Genomic DNA, 21,062 nt, shown 5'->3' with positions numbered 1-21,062 from the left:
GCCTGGCTAATCAACTGCGCAGTGAACAGACAATATGTTTGGTTGTTAAACTTATTGATATATTCGAATACATTTTGACAGCTATTTACATAATCAACTACGCCCGATTCTCTACTACCAACAAATATATAACGGCTAATAGAATCTTCCTTTTACAATACGTAAACCTAATTCCTTACAAAGATCCAATAATAATAAACCATTATTGTTTAAGCGTCCTTTATCTTGCAAGGTCCGCTGGAAGAACATTCATCTATGCAATTGATACATAGGGATAACATCGTATATAAAGCACTGATAATATCTATAATTTGTAACCTCAAAAACATGTTTCAATTTTCAGTTTACCGCCAAAGGTACTCGTGAACAAGCTTGTCTAAAGACTGAGAAAAAAAATGCTGAGTTTCAATTTTCAGTTTTCCGCCAAAGGTACTCGTGAACAAGCTTGTCTAAAGACTGCTTATATATGTTTCAAGGTGATTGTTTGTTCATTTATTGTATTATTTCATGTCGGTATACATGCATCATAATATGGAAGTTAAAACACGGACTCAGAGAACAAAAGGAACACAGAATTCTTATAAATGGAAGGACGAAATTCGAAAATTGTATGCTGGATTGGAAAAACTTGCACGACTTGACGAATTTGAAGAAGATCAAAAGATTGTTAAAAAGATTTATGCGGATTTTGAAAGGTTTTTCGAAGGAGGTGGATCGGCTAAACGGATTAAGTACAAATTTCGGCTTTTGTTTGATAAAGATATACTCGAGGGCACATTTACTGACGAACATAGAGCTATATCATTGCTGCAGAAACAGGAGGACAGTCCAATTAATGGCGATACCATTTTGTTTCGAGCAATGTCAATCAATGTAGAATCTGAAGAGGGAATAACAACTCTTGACGAGATCATCAATTTACTAATACAGAAATGTCCAGAGCTGATTGTGTTTCCAAAAAGCAATGTTGGTTATGCAGGTATAACACCAGTCCATCTTGCAATTCTAAAAGAAAATGTAAGCATCTTAGAGTCCATGTGTAACAGTTTGCAATATATCCATGAGTCTAGACTCCCAAGAGAAAAAATTCAGGGCCTATGTGCTTCTGGACCAATTTTTCAAGCTTCTCCGATGATGGCAGGGACACCCCTAGGTGTTGCAGCTCTTAAATTTAATGAACCCATTTTCAAGCTCACGCTTAAACATTTCAGTCCCGGTTTAGATGTTACGAATGACAAAGGAGACACTATTTTACATTCACTCATCAAGTATGCATGCGTACAGCCGGAGAAACTCGATGATATTCAGAGAATGTTTAGCTATGTTTTACAGTGCAAATTTGACAGTGATATCTCTGATGACAATGAAAAACGGGAACATAAAAAACAGGCACGCAAACTTCTTATGTTGACAAACAAAGAAAAATTAAATGCGATGCAACTGGCTGCAAAAAGACAACAGTTTAAAATATTTGAAAACATTATGAAGAGCGAGGTAAGAGATATGGTTTTTTTACTAGAAAACGACAATTATTATCCATTTTCCTGTTTCGTTGAGTTTAATGTCGGACCAAAAAATAGGTTATATGACTACTTTTAGCTTAACTGGGGATAATGACTTTACGTGCCAATTTATGCACTAGTTTTGGTACAAACGGGCACCTAAGTAGAACCAACGACGCTCCGTCAGCTAGGTGGATAGATTTCTCAATTAAAGATTCAGAAAACGCTGGCGCGGCTCGAACCCAGCGGTGAGGGGCAATTGGTTGGCAGTCAACGAACTTAAGCACTCGGTCAAAGACGCCCCATACATTTTCTGGCTATACTTTTACAGTTTTTACATTCAATTTCAATAATGCGAAATTTATAAGATTTTTTTGTTTCTGATCAGTTTGGTTTACAATGTATTTATCTGTATTTTTCTGGACAAAACTAGACAAAATGATAATTGATTAAATCATGTGATATCAAAAAGGAAATATGAGAACAAATTAAATGGTAAGATATGGATCGAGAGCTTTGAAACTGCTTACGAAGAGTAAAGCTATGTTACAGATATTCTTTGAACATTTCTTGGCTTTGAAACACCAGCGTATAATGAGTTGTTCTTTCTTATATTGAATATCATCCACTTTCTATAGTCTCTTTATAACTTACCTAAATTTACAGATTTACCATTCAAGAGAATCAGGCGATGGCCTTTTCAATGAAGAAGTGTATGATATAACAGAAATAGAAACGCTGAACATCATTGAAGAGGTCGATGAGAACGACAATGAAGATCTGAAACCAGACCACCACGAGTCAATTATGGAGTACATAGTCCACCAGGAAACAAACACCGCCTTTCTTTTTGTCGATTTCATTCCCGTACAAGACGTGATTCGAGAGAAATGGAAGTCATACAAGAGTCGGTTTATTGGATGGTTTATTCTCCATCTTATTTTCATGTCCCTATTATCTGTTGCTTCTGTATACAGATCTAAACTATCCGGACCTGTATCAATAAACAAACAGGCTGATTTTGCATACATCGTTACTAGAAATGCATTCGTAACTGTAGTTTCCGTATTTGGATCACTATTAGGTTTAGTATACCTTGTCATGGAGATAGCGCGACTGTCCTATTCACGTTTTCAATATCGGACATCAAGGGTTTTCATTAAACGATTTTTCCGGCATTTCAATACGCCATATTCAAATATGATTTTTAGAATATATTTTGGCCTTTTTTCTCTTCTGCTGATCATAGATTGCGTTCTTGCTTCAACTGAAGCCTCTGGCTCCTTTTCAGGATATGAAAATTATTGCCTGATATTTGCTGTGATTATTGGCTGGTATTTAGTCATGTTCTTTCTGCAAACATTTAGGGCATTTAGCATATTTACTGTCTTGATACAGAAAGCAATTTTAGATATGCTTAAATTTGCTTTAGTTATGACTTTCTTTCTCGTGGCATTCTCTGTAGCCATGTACATGATAATGCAAGGGGCGAATACAGAGGAAGACGACTTCCATAACTTTAGTACAACAATGCTTAAAATGCTGACCATCATGCTTGGCCTTGGAGAACTTGGAATTTTGTTTCAAGCCCGACATCCTTATCTAGCAATTTTTGTTTTTGTTCTGTTTGTCTTGCTTACAACAATTCTCCTCCTAAACGCCTTGATCGCCATGATGTCAAATTCTTGCACAGATCTTATGAATAATTATGGAGGATTGGTCGCGGCAAAGCTTCACTGTCGTCTGCAAAAGTTGTCAGTTATTTTGTTTCTTGAAGGATTCTTTCCCCGGGGCTTATGTAAAGAGGTTGGTATTAAGAAAAAGAAACATAGATATGTCAGTAATGAATGGACGAATAACAAACAGAGGCGATTATGGGTTAGGAGCTCAGTACACCACCATAACATGACAGAAACTGATAAAAATCCCGATCATCTTCTGTATCAGCAAAAAGACCTACATAACGTATACGTGTTGTTAAAGAAATTTATAAAACCAAGTATAAATGGTGAACGAAATAACATTGTGGAGCCAACAACCTCACCATTTACCTTGACGACACTTACACCATCGAAAGGAAACATGGAAAGCGTTGATATTACTGTCAATGACAGGAATGTTTATGATGATAAACAAAACAATATACTTTTGAAATCGGTTGATATTCCAGAGGTTGAGTAAATACATCGTTAAATAGCCAAGATTATATTCAATAAAAGTATTTGTGCTAAGTATTTTGTAGTGTTTAATCGTTGTACTTCTGTAGAAATAACAAAATCATTAAGGTATTTTAGCATAGACCTCGTATATGACAAACTGAATTTCTGATTACTTCTTGATTAGATTCTAGAAAAATAGTTTTGTTAGTGAATGAAAGCATCATTCAGTTTAAAAGTGATTTTTTCGTGTGTGTGTGTGTGTGTGTGTGTGTATGTGCGTGCGCGCGCGTGCGTGCGTGTGTGCGTGCGTGCTTTTTATCTATGCAGTAAACACTTCAAAGGGTTTCCAAAGGGTTAATGATGATATCATTAGTCAGATATTTAATGCATACTTTAAGGTGTATAATTATTTAAAGATTTTCTGACTGATATAAGATTTATCTTTTGAAGTATTTCTTATGATTTTTTGTATAAACATGTTCGGCATTCACTGATATATATACTTATGCATATCATAAGAAATTATTTCATATGAATAACTTGTGTGTGTATATTATTTTGCATGTTTTATTCGTGGAAATAGTTACCTTGTTCATGTGCAAACATTAATGGAGATTCAAATTTAATTCTTCATAAATACTTCTTGACTATTATTGGGTTAGACTAAAACATCTTAAGGTAATTGCATGTTGGTAATGTATTGCATAGTTTTGTTTAATTTATTTTCAAACGGCTTATAACATTTGTTACACCATATGATTCTTGAAGTAATCAAACTATGTTTGTCAATACATGTATAACATGACAAATGATCATAAGAAAGTCGCCTTATAAATTATCAAATAGAAAGGGATAATTTCAATGTCTTTGTCAAAAAATACAAGATTTAAACAAACATGACTATATAGTTATAAGTGTATGAATACTTCTATTTCAATGTCCACTTATAACAAATATATTTTAAACTTAATAGCAAGACGCTTTATGACAGTCGATGTAATTTCGTAGTTTTTTATGCTTGAAAAGTCAATTTAAGGTATTTAATAATGACACAACGAATAGTTGCAACGATTTTATTTCACTAACAGATACTTATGATAAGGTTTTTCTATAGATTTTATTGAAGATTTTATTTGCTTGAGACACCAAAATAAAAGATATAAAAGAAATTATGACCGACGTTAAAATAGAAAAAAATATATCCTTTGATCTTTTCGCAGAAATGGGGTGTATTATACATTGTGGTAATTATAATTAGAAGACTATTTAAAATATTTGGCACCCGGCAGATCGATAATACATCAGTGACCATAATAATGGAAATCTGTCGATTTGTGGCGACTTAAGAATATTTATATTATTTAAATCATAGTTGCATGTTTATCGTTATTATTAGTTTGTTGATGTTTTTCTATCTTTTTATTTTATCACTTTTTTTTGTTGCTTTTGTTTTGTAGTTGATTTTTTATTAGGAATGCATGTTGCTATTCTTTATATCATTAATGAAACGGTTTCTAACTTCGGTAACTATGGTAAACTCTGAACATAATGACTTTTCATAATTTTGAAAACAAAACATTCTTAAAGTATGGTGTATGAGAAAGGCATGTCAAGGTCTATTGAATAAATCGATATTTCAGACTTCATTCATATTTATCTTATATTATGTTATTCATTATTGAGTAAAAAGATACGATTTTGTCGAAGAACATTCTGAGATTTCATGAAGTGACAAAATAAAGAAATAAATGCTCAAATTATTGTTTGTTTTACATTTTATGCTTCCTGATGCATCTATATTAGGAGTTTATACAGTTCAGTTGTATAAGATATATTTTGTCATGGAAATTCAATTGTTCAAGAACTTGGCGCTAAAGTAATACAAAATGCTGACGGGATATACGGGAAAATATAGACTAAATGGATAAATATGACCCGAAGAATCAGCATTTGTATAGTTTAATCTCAAAATGATAAACAGTAACGTTATACTAACGATTTAAATTAAAATACTTATTTAAGCGCTAACAGTCCGATTACAGAAGATGAACACGACATGTCACGTTGTCACATTCTGCATTAATATAAAATGTGCGCCACAATGTCCGTACATGCATTTATTCCGTAACGTTGAATGGAATTCTACAAAAGTTATCTTTTTATACAAACAATTGCTAATTATCATTATCAAATGTCCACAAAATTGGAACAATTCACATTAAGTTCAGTTAATATAATACATGTAGTGTGCCTTTATTGTTACTTTCAGTAGACTCTACGCAATGCGTTGTATCTTTAAGATATAAGCTGTTATCACCGAGTATAAAAAAGACATTGTGTAATTATCAAAATATTTTTTATTAGACGATTAACTTGATTTATGTATTTTTATTATTATTTAAGTAATTTATGTACTGCTAACGTTAGAATTCTGCAATAATTTATAAAATTTATTTATTAAATATTCTGAATTTATAAAAATGCATTTGGGTATTTTTGTCAAACTTGTTTGGATGTCATAGTATTCAAGTGAAATAATAAATCATTATTATTATTTTTATTTTATTCATTTATTTATTTATTCATTTATTATTAATTATTTTTGTTATTTAGATCTATCTTCAAAAATGTAAATTTTACAAGGCAGGCGTATATATATTCTGCCTTCAAATTGTAGTCACTTAGCCGGAAGTTATTTAAAACCAACAAATCTAGTCTTTTTTCTAGCCTTTTCTTTAATTTTAGCCACTTAGACGGAAAGAATAGAGGTGAAGTTATTTAAAACCAACAAAACTAGTCTTTTTCTAATTTTCATGCTTAATTAATATTATTTGTTTTAATTTAATTTGTTTTAAAGATATTCACCTGAGATACTAAACGTATGCTAATCAATGCATTAAGACACCAATGTCTTGTCTAATAAGCCGTGAAGTCACAGCAGGTGGTAGAGGATAGAACTATGCAGTGCGATAGTGTCTGCCTTGAGTATCTAGCACCTTTAGTTTAAAAAAAATAATTACCGAGATTATATTATACGTCGATTACACGTTCGCCTCATTAAGAAACAAAAATATTTTAATGTTTTCTTCAATATTATCATCTTACACTAATTGTGAGGTCATGTCAGTGGTGATATAATATTACGTAAGATTATATATGCTTTTTAAGTCATTCTCCATTTCTGATCACATTAACGTACAATCTATATCGTTTATCAGCATTTACATTGTTTCTTTACCTTTTATTTGATATTTGAAACCCCGATTTGTGCATTTTTGTTTAAAAGAAGCCACTATTTGAGCTGTTTTTGTCGGGTTGTTTTTACATGCCAAATCACTGTTCGAAACATGAAGATCGTCTTGATTAGATATCTTATTTAATGCCCTACATTTGCATACAGTTTCCACGAAAAAGGTCAAGAACGTGTTCCTAAAATTTGTTATTGTAATAGACATACCAGGTAGTTAATTATGATTTAGAGGTAATGAGCTCGGTCATTAATGCTCTATCGGACATGTTCTGGTTTTGAAATATGTTAACTATGAATAAATATTGCGTTACTATTACGGTGAATGTCAGATAATGTCAGATAATGAACTTTACTTTCAATGTGACACGTTAGTGCCATTCCATGAAAAGCGGCATATGGCACCATGTTAGAAATGCGTGTGCCCTAAACGTGAGAACAATAGGCGGAACTAAATCAAATGTAATTTTGAAAGGGGATCAGAGGTTATGAAGTCTGCATATCACAGAAAGGCTGTCAAAAGACAAGGTCGGTTAAAAAGCAGGCCATATATCCTAAGGGTGATTCAATAATATTGATGTAATTAAACTTGATATACATGTATCTAGAGTCGATATTTGACTTGCTTGTATTTAATCATTTATTTAAACCATTTAACAATTCTTTCATAAAAAGTCAAACACATGACACAGAAATACTAGCCTATCATTTACGGGCCTCTTTCATTACCTCTTGATATTTATTCTGCTTGATTTGTTCAATTATCATAACTTATCACTGGCCTGGTATAATTGGAATTTTGTTCTTCCAAGAAAACAAAAGAATATACATTTTGTATATGATTTTCTCTTTTTTAATGTATCTGATGTTTATAACATGCAGACATCTTCCGAAAATCATAATTTGGATAATTTAATTGATATTTTGACATGTGGACTGTTTCTTCATTTCTTGCAAAATTGTCTTTGTAAGTAACAGTTAAAAAAACATGTCAACAGTTCACAGCCTGATCAGACTGAACGGCTGACGTTGATGTATACTGGTGGCAAAGGCTCATCAGCTCATCAAATAGCAATAATATTGATTCATTTGTTCCTTTTTGAGTATGTTTTGATATAATTGCTGTCAATAATAAAAAAAAATACAAAAAAATACAGCTTGATCATCAAATTATCATATACATAATCATATACGTTATCCTCAATTCTCATTGGCCTATCTTTTAAACAAATAGGCAATAGGTAAATCTGTTAAAACGTGAGTCAAGAACAATTAAAGCAGTATCAATATTAAGCATGTCTTTCACAACATTCAACTAAATATATTATAACAAGCCGTCTGGAAAGTCCACCTGCTCAACTGGCGTGTATATTTGGTCATCATCTAAGACGTTTTATATTATTTCTAAGAATAGCGTTTGACCTGGTGAAAGTGTTACTTGGTTAAATGATAATCTTGAATTTGCTGGTGATATCAAATGCTGCCTCAATAGAGAGACATTTTCCGAGTCTTAATCAGAAAAACTTTTCAGTTGATCAGCCATCTTATCAGTTTAAATTGCAATAGTAACTGGACCTGAATTTCACTATAGTCTTATTATTGACCCACTCATTATTTTATATCGACCTTTACTTCTCTTGGCACCGATCTCTTTATATAAATAAATAAAAGCCGGGGAAAGAATCCTTTAGGAATCAAAATCTTGCCGAAGACAGTGAAGCTTTGCAGCAACCGATCCTACATAGTTATTTATAAGATCTGTGCAAGTATTTGAAATGATAGCGACCAACGCATTGAGAAGAAGAATTGTTGTAAGCAAGACAAACACAACAAAACAAAAATTTGCTAGATAAGGGTGTCGAGCTTCAAACAAAATTCCAAGTTCTCCAAGGCCAAGCATGATGGTCAACATTTCAAGCATGGTTGTACTAAAGTATTTGAATTCGTCTTCCTCTGTATCCGCCCCTTGCATTATCATTTACATTGCTACAGAGAGAGTCACGAGAAAGAAAGCCATAACTAAAGCAAATTTAAGCATATCTAAAACTGCTTTCTGTATCAAGACAGTAAATATGTTAAATGCCTTATATGTTTGCAGAAAGAACATGACTAAATACCAGCCAATAATCACAGCAAAGGTAAGGCATAATTTTCATATTCGAAGTGAGGTTAACGGCTTTAGATGAAGCAAGAATGAAATATTAGATCAACAGAAGGGAAACGAGGCCAATAGACCTCCCTTATAGGTAAAATATCAATGAAACGAAAGCCAACGTTTGTTTCCTTGTGCACAAGATACTCTAAAACTGTCTCATGGTAGTCTTGTTTAAAATGTTGATATTCGTTCCCGTTTATCTTTCCGATCATATTCAGAGTTTCTATTTCTGTGATGTCATAAACTTCTTCTTTGAAAATATCGTCTCCATAGTCTGTTGAACAGTAAACCTTTAAATAAGATACCAAATATTTTTATTTAATTAGAAAGTTTTTAGTAGGAAAATGATACAACCCTTCACTTAATTTTCTATCTTTTTATGCCTTTGAAGATAAAGAAAAGAAAATGAATGGAGCCGTGCTGAATGCCCAAAACGGTAAAAGGTTGCAGATCATTCGGTTTCATTGGTTGAATTGATTGTTCGTAGGTGACATTAGAAATTTACCATCCACGCCTCCTAGCAACAACTTAAGGTAAGATCCCCCTATAAATGGATTACCTCCGTATTGAAGAGTATTCAAATAGACTAGAAATATTGTCAACTGCTTTGAAACTAAAGGGTCGTGGATTCAAACACCAAAAGAGTCATTTCTTTCTTTCTTTTCTTTTTCTTTTAACATTATTTATGTAAATCTCATATCCCTTTTGGAAAGAGAAATGGTTTAATTTTAATTATATAATTATAATAGTATCTATTGGCTAAATAATGCTTAAACGAATAAGAAATATGATACATGTACCTGATATTTTGAGAGTCTAATTTTATCAAAACTAAGGGATAGAATTATTTAATATTTTAAAGATCAACCAATATACTTTTGAGAAAAATTAGGGCAATGTTGAAAACAGCCCCTTATATGGTATTTTTAAGATTTTTTTTCATTAGGCTCTCTAAGTAGGAAAATAGCCAAACAAGTATTTATCAAAGCACAGAAGGCGCTGAATTTGTTTGGGTCTCAGATGAAAGTTGTGAGTTTATAAATCATTTTAATTTGTATAGTGCCAATAATGCTGTTTCCAGTGTTATAACTGTAGTAAACTGGCTATAAGGCTAATTGCAACACTGATATTCAATTCAATGTTTATTTGGCTTAAACAATTTAAAAAAAAAAGATACAACAAAAAAAAACACAAAAAAACAGAAGTTACTTTAAGTGGGACTTGAACCCCAGACCTCTCGCCTCCTAAACGAGACCGATACTCCTGAACCACGGGGAAGTTATAAGACAAGTGCCTGAAGCAAACCACAGTATTCTCAATTAGGGTCTGTAATCCTTATTAATTTCGAAATATTTTGTTCACGGTAAACCCGTTGTAAAACATTGGTGTAAATAATCATGGAGCTTAATATAATCATGTATATCTGTGAAATAATTTAGCAAAACATCCTCTCACATGTATATAATTTTTCACTACTCTTGGTGTAGTAAGCGCTGAAGTGTGGTTAAAATAGAGCTTTGTTGATTGAATCATCGGAAAGTCTAAATAACAAATGTTCATTTAGGCGATCACAATAATCTGAAGCTTTACGAAATAGCCGAGCAACTTTCATAGTCATCCGCGTAAAAAAAATTATTTGAATATATTACCGTAATTAGCGAAAATGTTAAAGAATCACAGAATATTAGAAATCTTCGACCAATCGTTTGAAAATTAATGCGCCTGTCATTTGACAACCTTTACGCAGTGATCTCCCCTTAATTTTTCGGCGTAAGTGTACTGATAGTAACCGCTTCGAGGAGTTCGTGACAGACTGCTTGCAGATTTTGCAAATAAGCATATCAGAGTCCGAAATTTCGCTACCATTATTTGTTTTGTCAGAAGAACCAAACAAATAAGAATTGGTTGGGGTAGGGTAACACTTTTGTGCATATTTCCATAAATTTTGTGTAGAAACAATCATTTTGCCTTGTGGATTGTTAGCAGAATGTTATTATTTGTTTCCTGACAATAATAAATGGAAAACATTTTTCATCAGGATGATATTATAGATTGTCTAGAGTTTCTTCATTTCTGAAAAGAGCGCTTCTAATAACCAAGCTACGAAAAATGTCCATAACTCGTAAACTATATGGTAAACTTTGTTTAGATTTTGCATACAGGTGAACTTTAAGGCATATAAGTAACCTAGCTATGTTGAAAATTTTACAGTTCCTTTAAGTGCCCTTTAGGGGGATCTTAACTTAAGTATAGCTAAACATTTAAACCTGAACATTGTGTGTTAGGCAAAGTTAAAAAATGTAGGCTATGTCTTTCGTCTAAGAAATAATAATGTATGGAAACTGGATAAAATTAAAACAAATGAATTCATGCTTCCGAAGCACGAGTTGATTAATTGCCCTCATCATCAGAAGACAACATGGAGCATTTGTTGTTGTTGTTGTTGTTGGCGTTTGGCAGCCAGCTGCAATTGGTTAAGTTTTCTTTCTTTGGCTTTTGATAATTAACGGCTACATGATGCGATTGCCTTCTCTATATTTACATTATTTCCGCCACTTCTAATGCAAAAGTAAATCTATTTCGGGCAATTCTCTATTAGAAAAGTTGTTATGTCCATGAGATCTTTTCGTACGAACGACTTTGTGAAGTTCATACCCTCTTTTACCATTATTTCTGCGGAACGTAAGCACATGTATTTGGTAAGGCGAAAATTCTGTTACTGTAAATTTAGTGTCATAAAATGAGTTTAGTGTCATAACATGTCAAGTCAGCAAATTCAACAATCCGGTAGGTAATAAATGATCAAGCAAAATAAAACTTAAAAAGTCAATTATTACAAAATAATTTTATTTCAAGCTTTATGATACACCGGCATATACATTTTCTGGACTTCATTATGTACCGACCTTTGAGATTGTTTCCATATGAAAAGGCGTGATTAGATAATCATAATGTAGCAATTTGTTAAAGGCACATTAAACAGTTTTACTCCAATTCTAACTCACATAGTGAAACATTCTTTTTAAAAACTGTGTCTGAAAATTTTGTATTTAAGGAAGTTTGTAGTTTAAATGTTTGTAAAAGTACAGGTCTGGATGGAATACCTGCAAGATTTTTAAAAGATGGAGCTAGCTTTCTTAAAGTACCTGTTGCCTTCATAATAAGCATGTCTGTCAGAGAAAATTTTGTCCCGGATGATTTAAAACTTGCCAGGGTGAAACCATTATATAAGAAAAATAGTACACTTGAAGTGGGCAATTATAGGCGTGTTAGTATATTAAGTATTATCTCTTAGATTTTAGAAAGAGCTGTATATAATCAATTAGAATCGTATCTTGTTAAAAATAATTTATTGTATGAACACCAATCGGGTTTCAGAAATTCACATTCTACTGATACTTGTCTTATACATTTGTTAGATCATATCAGACTGAATAATTCCAAAGGCTTATTTACTGGAATGATAATGATAGATTTGCAAAAGGCATTCGATACTGTTGATCATAATATTCTTTGTGGAAAACTTCACCTTATGGGAATTACCAATACAGACTGGTTTAGATCTTATCTTTAATAACAGAAAACAAGTAATACATATTGGAGAGGTTTCTTCATCTCCATTAATAGTAAATTGTGGTGTTCCTCAGGGAAGTATTTGAGGTCCATTGTTATTTTTATGCTATGTAAATGATATGATCACCAGTATCGATTCTGTGTGTAAGCTCATTTTATATGCTGATAACAGCACTATATTTTTTTTTCTCATCATGATTCTGATTTTATTTCACAAAAATCAGGTGAAGCTCTAGAATCTTGTTCAGATTAGCTGGTTGATAATAAACTGTCTCTCCACTTAGGGAAAACTGTATGAATGATTATTGGTCCAAAGAAAAAACTTAGAAAAATTAATAAGTTCAATATTATTTGTAATGGTCACACCATTGAATCTCCTAAGACAGTCAAATATCTTGGTTTAAAATTGAAAATGTTCTGTCTGAAGAAGAAATTGTTAATACAGTTATATCTAAAGTAAACACTAAGCTTAATTTTTTGTACAGAAACAGTAAATGTCAATCTTTTAACTGTAGAAAACTGCTTTGTTCTGCTTTAATCCAATGTCATTTTGACTATTCTTGTTCATCTTGGTACAAAAGTTTAAATAAAGTCTGAAAAAGAAACTGCAAGTAGCTCAAAACAAAGTCATAAGGTTTATAAAAATTACCATCCAAGAACTAGTTTAACTCCTTCTGATTTTACAGATGTTAACATGTTAAATATTGAAAATAGAGTAAAACAACTAAGACTTAATCATATGCATAAGATTTTTTAACTTTGTTCGGAATTGTCTGATATACACAAATACAACACTAGATCATTCAATTCCTCATTGTAATAAGACATGTAATGGCACTTTTTTCTATAATGGTATTAAAGATAGGAATAGTTTGCCAGATGATGTAAAATGTATATCAAATCCAACTTTATATAAAACTTCTGTTAAAAGCTGTCTTGCTTATATTTGGGCTGCGCAACATCAAAGGGATTTTTTATATTACTGAATGGCGACATATGTACGCCGAACTTTATTATATTTTTAGTCATTTTATGTTTTCCTATGGCTTTTTTCTGTGATAATACAAAACTACTGTGATAATATAGCATATAAGTGTTGAGATACCAAAATCCAGTGAGTATTTGTTCCACCTTTTTTCTGTGATAATACAAAACTACTGTGATAATATACCATATAAGTGTTAATATACCGAAATCCAGTGAGTATATTTTCTACTTGCACCTACTAAATCTATTATGAAAACCTACCTAGAAATTCTAAGATCAATAAGTAGTTTATCTCATTGTCTATTTTTATTTGAGAAATGAATGTCTCTCTGGTTCCATCTTGTTTCCACCTATTTGGTTAACAGGAACCCATTGGAAATAAGCACACCAGCTTAATGGGCTATCCTTGTAACCATAGCTCTTAACAAAACCTGGGACATATCCCAGACAAAACCATTGTATTGAAATATTATTATTATTATTATTATTATTTATTTATTTAATTTTTTTTCTTTTAAAATCTATGTTAAACTCTTTAGTTTTTATATATCATGTCTATCAGTAACTTTAAACAATATTCTGTGCTAAGTTTTATTCTGACTTGTTGTAGTCATAATCTGAAATGTGATTTTTTTCTTTTAAATAATTTTATCCAATGCCTCATCTGATTTCAGTCATTAACTTGATAATTATTTAATTTATTATTTATATGAAATGATATTTTAATTTGTTGAACTGTTACTTTACGTATGTATATCCTTTTTATGTAACTGCATGTGATCTATGTTGTTGCAAAAATAAAATAAATAAATAAAAAGCCACGGAAATGTTTCTTTCTGTAAAAAAGGCAAACATGTGTTATTCAATGTTGTAGCATGCGAAGGTGCATATCTTTCCACTCGTTCACTTTCGCCCGAATAAGTCACTTTCGTACAAATTCAAGTCATACCGCAATTTAAGTAGCACGATAGTTACTTCCCCTTATTTTAATAACGCCGTTTACACCAACATCCTCGAGATTTTGTAAAAACGAAAATGTCAAAATTAATCCACCAAATAAATAAAGGGTTAGCCCATGAAATAATGAAAAAGATTGACAATTTTCTTTTTGATTGTGATGGTGCGTATTATGAATGATCCTTTTCTTAAAATGTTTTCTACACTTTGAAATGAAGGTCACAAACTAGGATGTATCGACGATATATTGATATCAGATGACAAATGTAGACTGTACACAGATATATCGATAATTAATGATTACTTGTCAAAAATGAGTTTTTTTCAGTTTTGTTGGAATTATTGCCCTTGACTTAGTATAAATTTGCAATTTTCAACTTGTTCATGCATAGCTCAAATACTTGACCTGTAGGCCTGAAAGTTTACAAGAATGTTGGTTAGCATGTGTACTTATGCACCTTTGGGTTCGCTTGTGGATTTATTCAGTATTTGTAAAGTTCTTGTCCTTTACTTAGTAAAACATTTAGTTTTCAACTTGTGGCACATGTAGCCCAAAAAATATTTCACCTAGAGTCATAAGATTGACAAAATAATGGAATGTGGAGGCACCCGTGTCCTATGGACACATTTCTAGTTATAACTTCAAATATTAAGTTTCCTGAAAATGGGAAAAGGGAAATAATTCTTAGAAATTAAAAGGCATCCAAAATCTTTTAATTTTGATTTGTATTGTATATAATGCTATTAAACAAAATCTTTTTATGTTGATTTGTATTATGTATAATGCTTATTATAAAACAAATCAAGTTAGAAAGAAACATATTAAATATTTTTCTAAAAATATTATTTTTATGTTAAATGACTATTCTAAAATATTGTTCTTTTTTCATACAATTATGATGTACCTTGTTTATAAATGCATGATTTTTTGATCATATTTTGTCATCACTGCTAAGAAAAAATTCTATATTTTATTAGAAATGCACTTGGTTAAAAGTATTAAATTGATATACTAAAAAAGACTAAATGTTAAACTTTAAGTGTTAAAAATTGAGTACCACTTAAACCAGTGCTAGGGGGCATGAGAGATGTTGCATTATTTCATTATAATTCCTCATGTACAAACTCAATCAAACCAAGTCTGCAATTTTCATGTTATTTTGTTGTGATTAATTCTTCAGAGGGATCACCCTTTTTCCAGATTTTTTTTTACCTAACAGACTACCAGTTAATATGATGAAATCTCAGACTTGTTTATATATGCTGTCTATATATTTAATCATTAGGTGATAATAAATATTTGGAGAGCACTTTTTGTATGAAAAATTGAAAAAAAAGTATATAATTGTAAAATGCCTCAACTTTTAATACTTCTCTACTTACAAGGTAATGATTAAATATAACTTGAAGAATTACAGCAAATGAACTTAAGAACTACAATTAGTGTTGATTTTTACACTTCCTCTTTTGTTGGCATGCCCCATGTGGCAGCAAATAAACTGACAATCTTAACTGCATGAAAATATTTGAATATGTTGTTTTATAGAGATGGCAACATGTATTATGAAATGGTTTATTTATTATATTACAAATATTTAAAGCTAGGATTTTTTGGGTTTTTACATCATATTAATACTTTAGAGGTCATATGGTATCTTTCCAGCTTTACTTGTCAGGGCTTTTTTTCCTTCTATAGCAGGGGCCATTATAGGGCTGCTTCCCCAAAGAAAAATTCTTAAATATCATGCATGAAGGGCAGGGCTGATTCCCCAACCTGTGAAAAAGCCCTGCTTGTGGAGGAAGAACTCTGGTTCCCTACCATGCATTATTTCAGGCACTAACCTAAGTAGAACCAATGGTGTTCCATAAGCTAGCTGAATAGCACATGAAATAATCAAAAGTCTCTGGCTAATTATTGACTTTCTTACTAATTACAGGAGTACTATGGCATGGGAGTCAAGTTATACCAGGTGCTCCAGAGGCTGTGCAAAAATTGAAACGTTTGGTAGGTTTAGAACATATATACATTGTACTTTAATATGACAAGTAAATCTATTCAGATTTTATTTAAAGTACATTTAGGTCTACACCAATAAGTATTTAAAAATGGGCTTAAGATTATGCTTTATAATAATGGTTTGAATTACAACAGATTTTAAAATACTATGTATATTTTACCACTTGAAGCACAAAGTGCAGATTTATAAGTTAGATAACTTTTAACAGTGCAGCTATTGTATGCCTTAGTGTCTTTAATTACACTAGGAGATATGTCTAGGATCTTTTTTCTTCAATTAAACTTGAAAATTTCTACACACATGGGACTGATTTAAACAAGGTAGATGGCTTCAATTTGATTATGGAATCCGCCATTAAACTCCTACCATAGTTACGGTTACCTTATTACAGTCATGATCTGGTAGAACTACCATCAGCAAAGTATCCTGAAACCTTCCATAGAAGAAAGAATTCAACATCCCTTGTGGGATTTGAACCTCCTGCAAACTGGGCCTAGTGATTCAGTCAGGCCCTGCCATTTTTTTCCTTGAATAAACAAGAAAATTACTGGCATAATGTATATAATACTCCTGAAAGTGGTAACAATTTGTTTATTGTAATGTTACAGGAATAATAATTCATTACTGAATGATTCTGATTCATTTCAGGGGAAGAAAATATATTATGTCACAAATAACAGCAGTAAAACTAGATTGCAGATTGTTGAAAAATGTCAAAAACTTGGCTTCCCGGCTGATATGGTGAGATATTTATACTTTAACTCAAGATGAAAGCAACTCTGCTTAGGTCTAGTAGCCTAAAATCATAGAATTTAATTCTCACATCTGCTAAAAATAGATTTTTTAAACTTTTTTCTTATTCAGCCTAATCTTTTAAACCAATGTCTTATATTTGGAAGGAACATACCTCAGGTGGGCATTTAATTTTGGTGGAGTTTTAGGGGTCACTGGGTTCAAAGCCTTTTTAAGGTCAAGGTCTTGCATTTATATATATTTGAGAATTTTTATTTAAATTTTGTACACAAGATAATGGTCCATTTTACAAACATATAAATATGTCAAAAAATCTCGGTGGAGTCCCTTGAAATAGTAAGTTATTGTCTTGCCTTTATAGTTACATAACTGTCTGTTGTTTGATCAAGGTATTTTAGTATAAAATAGTTTATATTAAGCAACTAACAGTACAGATTTTCATCTGACTGCACCAGCCGCGATGACACAAAATGACAGGCTTGTGCAGGGTTGTCATGGATGGAAAATTTTATATTGATATCGAAAGCTAAATATTGTTGATATATGGATATTCAGGTTATATCAAATTCAACAGCTAGTACAGCGGAAATCATTAAAATATTTGTTTATAAACTGTTGTTATGGTGTTATGCATGCTTGTCTTGAGACGTGACAAATACAACATACATAACAAAAGTATGTTTTCTTGTATTGAATCATTTTACTTTTCTTAAAATCTCAGTATCTTTTCCCAAGTTTGATTTTCTTGATGTTCTTTGGTTCATCTTGAGACATGCTGCATTGAGTGTTTGAATTGTATATGATTATATGATACATATTTATTAGAAATGTTAATGCGTAAGGCATTATCTGCTTTTAGAGTAACTAAAATCATTCACAGTGAGTTATCTGCTGATAAGAAATGGCGTTACCTATAAAATCAATAATCATGTTTGAATAATCAATGAATTATTTCAGGAAAGCATTGTTTGTACAGCGCATGCTACAGCCCAATATCTCAAAAGCATGAACTTTGAGGGTAAAGTGTATTTGGTAGGGAACTCTAGCATGGCAGCTGAGATGGATGCACTTGGAATAAAATATGTCGGTCTTGGAGTAAGTTTTGATATCACGTTTAAAGTATCAATCCTTCAATAGCTTGTGTAGATTACACCAAGTTCATGAATTGTTTCGCTAACCTAAACCTGAGGGTGACCAGTTATGATCAATAAGTGTCTGCCGTCAGTCCACACTTAGTTCCTTGGTCACATTTTTGCCTAAATTGTCAGGAATGTTGGTCAGGATGGTCAGGATGTTGGTAATATTTTTCACACGAGTTCCAATATGATTCATCTCGGATGAAAAACTAGGTCACATGACCCAAAAAAGAAAAAAAAGTTAACATTTAGAGGCTACTGTTTCAGTCCAAATATCCTGAAATTTGTCGGATTATTTCTAGATCAAGTTCAAATATGGGTCATCCGGGGCTTAAACTAGGTCACACAGTCTAAATATAGAAAATCCTTTTTAAAGCTGTGGAGGATACCCTTTGATTCCAAGTATCTTGGAAATTGGTCAGAAATGCTGCTTTAATGATTTCTTGCTAAAGCTCAAAAATGTATCATCTGGGGTAAAAAAAAAAACTAGGTCACAGAGCCCAAATGTTATAAAGCCTTCTTAATACTATAGAGGTAACATTTTCAGACCAAATATCCTGGAAAATTGTTAAATAATTTATTCCTATGATTGCAAGCTTAAGTTTAAATATGGGTTATTGCCTTATTGGGGATAAAAAAATATGGCACACAGCCCAAATATGGAAAATCTTTGTTAACGCTTTAGAGGTAACATTTTCAGGCCAAATGATTTGGAAACTTTTTAGAAAGGTTGTTTCCTACATTCTAGCTCAAGTTAGATTATTGGTCACCTTGAGTTAAAAAAAAACAATTACAGAGCCAAATATCCTAGAAATATGCCCAAAGCTTGTTTTAAAGATTTTTAGCTCAAGTTCGGATATGGATCATCTGGTGTATAACTTTGTTAAAAGCAGTCACATTCAGGTGAGGGATATAGGGCCATTTTGGCCCTCTTGTTGATGCTATATTTAAATATTTTTCCATGTTTACATTTAAATTATTTTTTTAGAAAAAAGATGTTTTAAATGTAACAATAGAATTATTTAATAGATTTTTTCAGTACCAAAAGAAAAAGTGCATTTAAAGAATATAATATTTTACTATCAAGCTCTAAGAATAGTCGAGCGTGCTGTCCTTTCGACAGCTCTTGTTTTCAGTAACAAAAGAAAAGGCAAATTTAAAGAATACAATATTTGTTGCAGGCGGATCATGTTTCAGATGATCATGGAGGTCTTGATGACATTGTTAAATTTCAATCTGATTGGAAACCTGATCCAGAGGTATGTTATCTACCGGTATTTATTTAACCTTTAACCTGCCTGGACAGAAACTTGCGGGTTAAGTCTTTGTGATAGGCATAGAGCCATTCCAGCATGATCTGCTGTGATTAAGTCTTTCTGAACTGCATAGAGCCATATCACTATGTACAAATCTAAACAGCCACTTTATAACGTGAGAAATTTGTTACTATTTGGCATAGTTAAATTTAAACTTTACATAAACTGCCATCCCCTAATGAAGCCCTTTATGATATTTCAGAATTTATATATAATGAATTTATAATAACTAAAAATTACTGTCACTTTTGTATTCCCATACTGTTTTACAGTTTTAATAACTTTTTTATTCCAGGTAAACTGTGTTGTCGTTGGTTTCGATCCTCATCACAGTTACATGAAGATGTTGAAAGCAGCAACTTACGCTAAAAATAGAAATAATCTATTTTTAGCAACAAATGAAGATCCGTTTCTGCCAACAAAAGGGGAAGTCTGTGTACCTGGTATGTTTATGTCCTTAGGAATACAATAATAATAGCTAGTGTAAGCTGGAAAGCAGTTTCCATTGTGTTGTAAATATAACCTAAGATTACTCATTAATCGACCGCATACTGTAAAATCTTTATCATTTGTTCATTTCGTAAACTGTGTTTATGGCCACGTGGTTAAGGTTGTTGACTTCAGACCACTTGCCCGTGTGCGTTGGAATCTTGACTGGGACTTTGGATTCTTTCATGTGATGAAGTTATCTATCTTTCATAGCTTACAGAATGTCGGTGATTCTACTCAGGTGCCTGTTTGTGCCTGGAATAACGCAAGTAAGGGCACCATAGGTCTTCCTGCACCAGTAAAGCTGGAAAGTCGCCATATGACATATACTGTGTTGGTGTGACGTAACCCAACAAACCAAAAAAACTTAAATTTATGGATAGGTCGGTCAGTAAACAAAATTTATTTTGTCTGCTGTATGATTCAGTCAATGAATTTAAGATTTTGAATTTACTAGCCCGAATTCCAGTTTTTAATTTATTCTACTATATATTTAACTAATTTTTCTTTAAATTTTCACTGGCCCGAACTATTTTTCACTGGCCATGGGCCACCGGGCCAGTGCTCAATTCGATGACTGATGATTGTTAATATTAATTATACAATTCGTAGTTTACTTTTATTGCAAGACCAGACAATCTATGAATTTAAGAACCCAAGAAAATATCATTTTTGACAAAACTACAAAATTTCTATTGCATGACTAACACAGTACTTAGGATGATAATTGCATATTTTGACCTGTTGTGGTTTGTAAGCGAGGTTTGCTA

General features: G+C 32.0%; 2 protein-coding genes across 2 annotated transcripts; both read left to right on the top strand.

Annotated features, from left to right (window-relative positions):
• Nucleotides 1-243: 243 nt before the first annotated feature.
• Nucleotides 244-5,993, top strand: LOC132753466 (transient receptor potential cation channel subfamily V member 6-like). Its single transcript, XM_060743948.1, has 2 exons — nt 244-1,494; nt 2,169-5,993. Exons 1-2 carry the CDS (start codon nt 508-510, stop codon nt 3,681-3,683), a joined length of 2,502 nt encoding a protein of 833 aa, XP_060599931.1. The 5' UTR covers nt 244-507; the 3' UTR covers nt 3,684-5,993.
• Nucleotides 5,994-14,585: 8,592 nt separating this feature from the next.
• Nucleotides 14,586-20,290, top strand: LOC132753468 (glycerol-3-phosphate phosphatase-like). The gene is made up of 6 exons (XM_060743950.1): nt 14,586-14,743; nt 16,518-16,585; nt 17,247-17,339; nt 18,309-18,446; nt 19,669-19,746; nt 20,099-20,290. Exons 1-6 carry the CDS (start codon nt 14,659-14,661, stop codon nt 20,273-20,275), a joined length of 639 nt encoding a protein of 212 aa, XP_060599933.1. The 5' UTR covers nt 14,586-14,658; the 3' UTR covers nt 20,276-20,290.
• The last annotated feature ends 772 nt before the right edge of the window (nt 20,291-21,062 follow it).

This window comes from Ruditapes philippinarum, unplaced genomic scaffold (assembly GCF_026571515.1).
Source record: "Ruditapes philippinarum isolate M1 unplaced genomic scaffold, ASM2657151v2 ctg10815_1_1_1_1, whole genome shotgun sequence".
Taxonomy (NCBI): domain Eukaryota; kingdom Metazoa; phylum Mollusca; class Bivalvia; order Venerida; family Veneridae; genus Ruditapes; species Ruditapes philippinarum.
The sequence above is the reverse complement of the archived record's forward strand: the minus strand, read 5'-3'. Positions and strand labels throughout refer to the sequence as shown.

Bases quoted from the DNA above. Each gene is read 5' to 3' on its own strand.
- LOC132753466 (XM_060743948.1), top strand. From the start codon at position 508: ATGTCGGTATACATGCATCATAATATGGAAGTTAAAACACGGACTCAG. The intron at 1,495-2,168 runs GTAAGAGATATG...CTAAATTTACAG, and splicing joins AAAACATTATGAAGAGCGAG to ATTTACCATTCAAGAGAATC.
- LOC132753468 (XM_060743950.1), top strand. From the start codon at position 14,659: ATGTCAAAATTAATCCACCAAATAAATAAAGGGTTAGCCCATGAAATA. The intron at 16,586-17,246 runs GTAGGTTTAGAA...GATTCATTTCAG, and splicing joins TGCAAAAATTGAAACGTTTG to GGGAAGAAAATATATTATGT. The intron at 17,340-18,308 runs GTGAGATATTTA...GAATTATTTCAG, and splicing joins TTGGCTTCCCGGCTGATATG to GAAAGCATTGTTTGTACAGC.